Source organism: Tupaia chinensis, unplaced genomic scaffold (genome assembly GCF_000334495.1).
Source record: "Tupaia chinensis unplaced genomic scaffold, TupChi_1.0 Scaffold000332_1, whole genome shotgun sequence".
NCBI classification, from domain to species: Eukaryota; Metazoa; Chordata; class Mammalia; order Scandentia; family Tupaiidae; genus Tupaia; species Tupaia belangeri.
Window position 1 is genome coordinate 2952719 of NW_006159826.1, and position 7838 is coordinate 2960556.

Below are 7838 nucleotides of genomic sequence, written 5' to 3' on the forward strand. Positions count from 1 at the left end.
GGCCTGATCGGTGAGCAAGCCATTCCTGGGCCCCGGGTATGTCCTTCTCTCTGATCTCTTTTTACCTGAGTAGATGCTGCATTGCTTGAGCAGTGGGCGATGCTGTGTGGACAGACCTGCCTCTTAGCCTGCCCTTGGCAGCCCAGACCCTGCACCCTCCCAGCGACCGGCTACTTCACCCCAAGGGAGCAAGTGGCCCCTGTGCTGGGTGCTCCAGGGCCTCCCCAGCCCAGGCCGCTCTGCGTGATAAGGAAGGGACCGTGTGCCCCTCTCAGGAGTCCGGAGATGGAGCCATGTAAAACCGAAGTCTACCCAGATCCCTAGAGTACGCTAGGTGTTTCATACATGGCCCTTAGAGAGAAGCCCTGTTGTATAAGGAGTTACTCGTTCTCAAGGTCAGCTGTTAGCCCTGAAGCGTGTTGTGACCACACACATCACCATGTATCTCAGCGACAAGCCAGGCTCAACCCTGGCTGAGCTGGGGCCGGTGACGTGGAGCCACCTGTCTGGGTCCTCCGTGTGGGCTATGCTACTAAGGACGCCATCTGTCATTCGTTATAATAACGACCGAAAACTGGGAACGAGCAGGCAGATGCTCCATGGTTGGGGGAAGTACTTCATAGGAAATACTCCTCTGCTGGAGAACCAGTAAACACTTACTGTTAGAGCTTTCATGGCTTTGAGAAACATCTGTTAACTCTGAATTCAGAAAACGTTACAGCTGGAGCTGCAAAGCCGTTTAAAAGTGACCGCTCGCCTCAGAGGCATGCTCGCTCACGTGGCTCTCCCAGCTGGTTTGGGGTCGCTCCTGGGCTGTGTGGGCCACACCACATTTTAAGAGTTCACTTCATTTGTTGATTGATTTATTCACTCAAGAGACATTTATGCCCCTATACATGTCAAGTCTCCCCGTGGGCGTGCTAGGCAAGAGGGGAAACAAAGTCGCACGAAGTCCCGGCGCTCGGGGTCTAGCCAGGAGCCTGAGGCAGGCCCACTGAAAGCTCCAATGCGTGTTGGCGCTCTGGGCCTTGTAGGGCGAAAGCTGGCATGGAGAGGTCAGGTCGACGTTCGCATGTGCGCGAGTCCTTCCCATGCACGATTATATCCGAGCCCACGGCACTGCGCAGCGGGGTTTGTGGGCGGGACAGATCACTGGTCCTCGGTGGGTTCTGACCTCCCAGCAGGGCAGAGCCAGGGTTCGGGGGTATTTGCTGGAATGGCTGATGGCTTCACTGACAAACCTCTCTCCTCGTGCTCCAGGGAAGCGGAGGCACTGCTGGTCCTCCTGGAGAACGTGGCAGAACAGGCCCCCTGGGAAGAAAGGTTTGTCTTGAGAAACGTAGATCCAGACACACAGCCCTTCCCCATCTGTCAGTCTGTCTACGGGCTTGGTTGACACATCCTCTCTCCTCGCTAAGGCTCATCCCCATGCCAGACCCCCCAGTCTGCTTGGCCGTGGGTCGCGTTTCTGCCACCACACCTGCTCAGCGGGCTGGCCCTCTCCTGGCCGGAACCTGCCATCAGCAGGTGGGTTATCTGACCCGTTGATGCCAGGTCCTGCCGGTGGCCAGGCAGTGGGCAGTGCTAGGCGCATTGTAGTACCACATGGAATACAGGGTCCTTAGTGTGGGTGGAACATATGCAGCGACTCTGCTGGCCGAGGGAGATCACCCAGGAGACCCAGGTCCTGACTGTCTCAGCCAAAGCACGCTCGTTCCGTGAGTGCTGGCTGAGCACCTTTCTATCGGCCTTGAGAGAAACGACAGCGATCACAGCCTGAGAAGACTGCATTTTCTCAGCCAAAGAGACGTGATGATGTGAATCCTCGCAGGGGGCGCTGGGCTCCACTGCAGAGTTCCGTGCCCACCTCCTTCTGTGTGCTCTTTACCTCCCTTCTGTCCGCTTGTCCCCCACACCATGTGATGGAAGGACAAACACCAACCTTCCTGGGTTCTTTCCACACCTGAATGCTACAGTTTTAAAAATGATTACATTGCGATCTGAAAGGCGGAGCAGGAGCCGGCAGCCTCCCTAGAACCGGTACCTCGGCAAATGCAGCGCTTGGGTCTGTGCAAGTGGGCCTTCCGCTGCTTCTCAGCCTTGGTTCTTGTGTCTAGGGCGAGCCTGGAGAACCCGGACCGAAGGGAGGAGTCGGGAACAGCGGCCCCCGTGGAGAGACGGTAAGGTGACAGTGCGATCTGGCCAGGCTCTCGCTGGCTTTTTGCTGATGTTGCAGGAAGCCCAAGATGGGCCAGATGGAGGGACGCTGTGTGGCTTCTTGTGTTAATGGGACGCGAGAAGCTACCAAGCCCCGCTGCCGGTAAACAGCAAGCACGTTTTGTGCGGTCGGCAGGTGGAGGGGATGGGAAGAGTGTGAAAACGTCAGTACCCTGGCAGGGGAGCGTGGTGCTTTGCTGAAGCTTGACCTGCCCTCATTTTAGGTCCTGCCAGTGCTTTGTGAGCGTGGCTGGATGGAGCTTGTTTGTAAAGAGGCCCTTGGGTTAAAATGTAGCAGGATGTCCTAAGGTCTCAATCCAGACGGAAGCATTTCTTTCCAAGGGGACATTTTAAGAATAGATGATTACCTCCATAGTTCGTTTTCGAAAGCAGTCCAACTCTTCACTGACGGTCATTTCAATAGCATGTATGTCTATGTAGGTGAAGGTAATCTATAGTTCTCCGGGCATTTTTCTTTTTATAAAAGTTTGTTTCTTTTTTGAGAGAAGGAGAGGCAGGGACCCTAACAGGGTCTCACCATATTGGGTTCCTCCTGCCAGCTAGGGTCCTGGACCCACTTGTGGCACACACAGTGTTCAGGCCAACCTGGGATCCCAACCCTGGGCCTTCTCATAGGCCCTGGTTCCATACAGGGACATCCCCTGCTCCCTGCACCGCCATGGCTGGGCCTTTATTCTAAAATGAGTCACGACACCTAGAAATTACGTATATGGACCAAGTTGGAAAAAAAAAAAAAAATCTATTTCTGTTACTTTCAGTCTTAGAAAGAGAGGAAAAGATATCCGACTTTAAAATGTATCTGACCATCGAAGGAAGTCTCTTTTTGATTGTGTTGCCATAAATTTGAGGCGACGGCTCTCTGGTTGTTATCTGCTGGGAACTGTAAGATAGTCGAGTGGTGATTTCTCAATGAGCTTCAGCGATATCGATGTTTACTTCACATAAATTCTTCTGATTCTTCTGAAATAGCAAATAGAGTCAGTTCCGAATGCTCCACATCGGAGAGCGAGGGGGTAGGTCTGAGCACAGGGAGGATGGCGCGACGGTGTGGAGGCTCGGTCCAGTGGTCTCGCTCTGAAGCAGATCAGGCTCACAGATGATGGCAATGGGGGTGGCCTTCGAGCTTCCGTGCAGCTTGAAGACTGAGTGACTGAGTGTCCACTTGAGCAACGTCTTTCTGAAAACGACGTGAGTTCTGTCTGTAGGCCACCAGTTCCATCTTGCTGCAGGGATCCTCGGAGTCGCCGTCCGCGCCATGCTCTCGTTCTCACTCGGAGCCTGGGGGAGCAGTGGGAAGCCTTCCTGTCTGGGGCCTTGCTCTGGGAACATCTCCAGGACCCCAGGACCCTCTGCTCAGGCAGGGGCTGCAGACACGGTGGCCATGGTGTGCCTGACGCAGTGCCGCAGTGACGTTCTCTTTCCTGCTTGCAGGGAGACGATGGGCGAGACGGAATTGGTGGGGAAGGACGCCCAGGCAAGAAGGTCTGTGTCCGTGCTCGCCGCCGGGCTGTGCTTCTAAAGAACGCTGCTTAGGTTTCTACTGTTACAGTTGTCTCTTCTTTGGCAGTTTCAGGCTGTTTTTGTTTTTCTTTCAAGATGAATTTATTTTAGATAAATTTAACTTGGGACCAAACAATGAATAATTTATTTGTCTTTGATAGGGAGAAAGAGGATTCCCTGGCTACCCAGGCCCAAAGGTAAATGGCTCCCTGGTGGTGGAATATCGCTGTTGTTTTCAGATGAGTGTTGTTTGTTCACGGACTGAAAAGAGGAATATCTGGGTGTTTGTCACTACCTGGGCCACCCTGGGGAGGACACACCCTCTCTGAGCCACACCCCGTCCAGGCCAGGGAGGTGACAGAGCACATGGTGCTTGCGAGGCTTAACCTGTGAGCTGCCAGAGCCCGTACGATGCCATCTGTTGGTTCAGTACTCTGGGCTGTCTGAAGATGCCATAAATGCACCAGTAATCCTCTGGGAAAATGGATCAAGTTAACTGTTTGGTGGCCCTGGAGGGGAGGTCCAGGCATCCCATTCAGGTCCTGGCCTACGGACCCTCCACTAGGCCTTCTGACCCAGAGCTTGACCTCCACCTCTTGGTCCTCTTCCCAGGGCACCCCTGGCGATCCAGGAACAGCTGGAGCACCAGGACCCAAAGGCATCAGAGGCCGAAGGGTAAGTGTGCCCGCACCTTTGCTGCAGGAGGGCAGCGAGTGCCTGCATGGGAGCCTGGCTGCTGGGTGGGGAAGGGGTCCGGGGCACAGACCAGCCCTGGCCTCTGTGCCCTCCACGACTGAGTCTGCCACGGCCCTCATACGGCTATGCCCCACCCCAGCAGGGAGCCCTGAGAGCCCCTTTCTCGGACACTTATCAAGAGTCTCAAGCCCACGGTTCACTCCCAGCAAGGTACTAGGGAGGCTCGAGGCTCAGAAATGGCAACGCCAGCCGTCTGGACAGTGACATTGGGCCCTGTCCACACAGATGGCAGGCAGAGGATTCCATGAGATACTCAAATGCTTACAAGGGTTCCCAGCTCACAGACCGGCCAGGCTGACACCTCGGGCTCCTCTGCCCTCTGGCTGATGAGATGCCCCCTTTTGAAGCTATTATACTTTAGATTCTGGCATTTTCCTTTCAATGGATGACTGCGTTGACTCTCAAGTTAGCAAGCTGTGATCTAGAAACGGGTAACGGTTGTCTTTAGCTCGCGGCATTAAGAATTTCTAACTCTCCTGTTAATTGTACCAGTGCAGACAGTCGAGCTAGGTCACGTGCGACTCAGAGTTGTAAAACATTGGCCTGATTAGCTACCATGAATGAGGATCTAATCCACTGCTGGTTACCAGTTAACTTGGGCGTCTGTAGACGATCTTAATGGTGGTTCGTGGGCCAGCATCTGTCTGACTTTGACCTACCAAGAGTGTGGCCGTGGAGGACTCACTGAGATCAGCTCTGTGGGCATCAGACCACCTTGACCGTCCTTTCCAGTGCCAGAGCTGAGAACGTCCCATCTCTGCCACACGAGCAATGCTTGTTCTGTTCCCTCCAGGGAAACTCAGGACCTCCAGGGGCCGTTGGGCAGAAGGGAGACCCTGGCTACCCAGGACCATCTGTAAGTACCTACACAGTTCCAGTCAAGTCGCCCGAGGCCGGATGCCTCACACACGGTCCCTGACAACTTCTCACCATGCCCTTTCCTTACAAAGTGAATTTTCCCACATGAATACGTTTCTCACCAGCCAAGGTCTCGTGTAACTATACGGTTGAGGGAGCATTAGTATTTCCCATGTCCTGGTACTGGTTTGCAGTTTGTGTAGAGGAGGAAATTAAAAATAAATAAATAAATAACTCTTGCTCACGGCTTGTAGAAGTCGTACAATGACCTGGGTTTGGGAATACTGCCTTTAGTCCATAAAGTCCCCAAGAGAGCTACTGATCGTGTTTAGAACTCGACCTCTACTGCCAGGAGCTGGGAGGGTCCTTCCTTAAGCTCCTTATTATTAACGCCTTTGTTTCCTGCTTGAATTTCTCCCTGATAACCTCCCTGTATTGAACTTGAGGTTGGAAGAAGAATGGAAAAGATAACTGAGGAGTTGGGAAATTGCTCCTGGAAAGAAAGTTTAAGGGGTTAGTTCGGCTGAACTAGGGGGACCAAGGCTGTTAGGCCGGTCCCACGGCTGCCCGTGAGGGAGTGAAGCGCTTTATGGAGGAGCATTAAGCCGGTTCCTGCAGAAAACCACGTGGGCAGAAATAGGAGAGGACCGACTGTCCAGGAGATGCCTGCTTGGCTACCAGGGTGGCCCAGGTCTGGGTGAGAGGCCGGGGCAGCCATGAGTGAGGCAAGGCCTGGAGCCCCTTGGAGGTGGAATCCAGTTGAGATGCTCCGGACATGGAGGGGATGAGGGCAACCGGGGTCCCTCGCAGCCCCTCCTTGGGAGAGGCTATATCATGCAAATGCAGGAGAGGCAGCTGCCCTCCTGGGAGAAGCTCCGTGCAGACTTAAGGGCACGGTGTGACTTGTACCCACTGGGAGCGACTTGCAGGTTTCTGGCTGTGGTGCTACTGCAAAAGCAAATGAGCTCACCGGGAGAACACTCGTGCTCCCTCAGCTTCCCCTAGCTCGCCCGCGATGGAGTCCGAGTCCCAGGGAGGACACTCGTGCTCCCTCAGCCTCCCCTAGCTCGCCCGCGATGGAGTCCGAGTCCCAGGGAGGACACTCGTGCTCCCTCAGCCTTCCCGTAGCTTGCCCACGATGGCGTCTGAGTTCCAGGGAGAGGCTGCAGAGGGTCAAGGCTACCCGAAGTCCTCCTTTGCCTCCTCCGTCACATTTCTGGGGTCGAAGTTCTTTTCTGTTCTCGCCCCGCGTCTGCTGCGTTCTCAGCCTGCCCTCTTGCTTCCACAGGGTCCCAAAAATGTAAGTTCCCCGTGCCCAGAGGGTGCCCCTGCCTTGCCAGCCTTTCACCTGCCCCTCTTACATGATGTCTCGTTTCTTTTTAAAGCAATGCGCCCTGGTTCAAAGTATCAAAGACAAGTGTCTTAAGTAGCCCAGCCTGTGGCCCGTGCGCGTCCCCGTTCATATTGATAGATGTGCAGTCCTCACACGGTGGACACGCCTCATCCTCTCTTCTCTCTGTTCCTTTTGTAGCTTGTTGTTACGGTAAGCTCATCTCAGTGGTTTGGCTTCCTCCAGAAGAGGTAAGACCCCGTTCCAGTGAGTAAAGTGTGTCTTTGAATTCCCCACCCCACTTCCCACAGGGCCCCTGGAGTGCCCCGTCTTCCCGACGGAGTTAGCCTTTGCTTTAGACACCTCGGACGGGGTGACCCAGGACGTGTTCAGCCGGATGAGAGATGTGGTCCTCAAGATCGTGGGGGACCTGACCATCGCTGAGAGCAACTGCCCGCGGGGCGCCCGAGTGGCCGTGGTCACCTATAACAATGAGGTGACCACGGAGATCCGCTTTGCGGACTCCAGGAAGAAGCCTGCCCTCTTAGACAGGATTAAGAACCTCCCGTACTCGCTGACGTCCAAGCAGCAGAGTCTGGAAACTGCCATGTCATTCGTGGCCAGGAACACATTTAAGCGAGTGAGGAATGGGTTCCTGATGAGGAAAGTGGCCATTTTCTTCAGCAACAGACCCACGAGGTCTCTGCCGCAGCTCCGAGAGGCCGTGCTCAAGCTCTCAGACGCGGGGATCACGCCCTTGTTCCTGACGAGCCAGGAGGACCGTCAGCTCATCAATGCCTTGCAGGTCTGGGTTCTGCGTCGCATTGGGCCTGCCTCTTCTTGGGTCCAAGAAGGTTCTCAGCACACCCATGCCCTGGGCCGCCTTGTGCCCCTTAGCTCCAGATAGCCCGAATGAACCTGATGTGGCCAAGAGCGTCTCTTGTGAGGTCTCCAGGGCTGCCTTTTGCCTCCAGGGCAGATGGGCACCTCATCTGTCCCCTCACACGCTGACGGCTCTCGTCAGTTTGGGAGCAAGGAGATCCTACAGTTCATTAGAAGCTCCAGTGGGAAAGAGACCTGGTTCTGCAGATGTGAAGACCATGTGCTGGCAGCACCCCACCCCACTCTGCCACAACCATGATCTGCCAGGGCTGGC

The 7838-nt window shown here is 54.8% G+C and overlaps 1 protein-coding gene across 1 annotated transcript in view; it reads left to right on the forward strand.

Moving 5' to 3' along the window:
- COL6A3 (collagen type VI alpha 3 chain) overlaps window positions 1-7838 on the forward strand; it is a 98633-nt gene that overhangs the window by 67380 nt on the left and 23415 nt on the right. The window contains 11 exon segments of the mRNA XM_014589125.2: window positions 1-36; window positions 1261-1323; window positions 2118-2180; window positions 3670-3720; window positions 3900-3935; window positions 4351-4413; window positions 5288-5354; window positions 6509-6540; window positions 6738-6774; window positions 6884-6895; window positions 6994-7487. The exon segment at window positions 1-36 is cut by the window's left edge and continues 1 nt beyond it. Coding sequence (XP_014444611.1) covers window positions 1-36; window positions 1261-1323; window positions 2118-2180; window positions 3670-3720; window positions 3900-3935; window positions 4351-4413; window positions 5288-5354; window positions 6509-6540; window positions 6738-6774; window positions 6884-6895; window positions 6994-7487 — 954 coding nt within the window.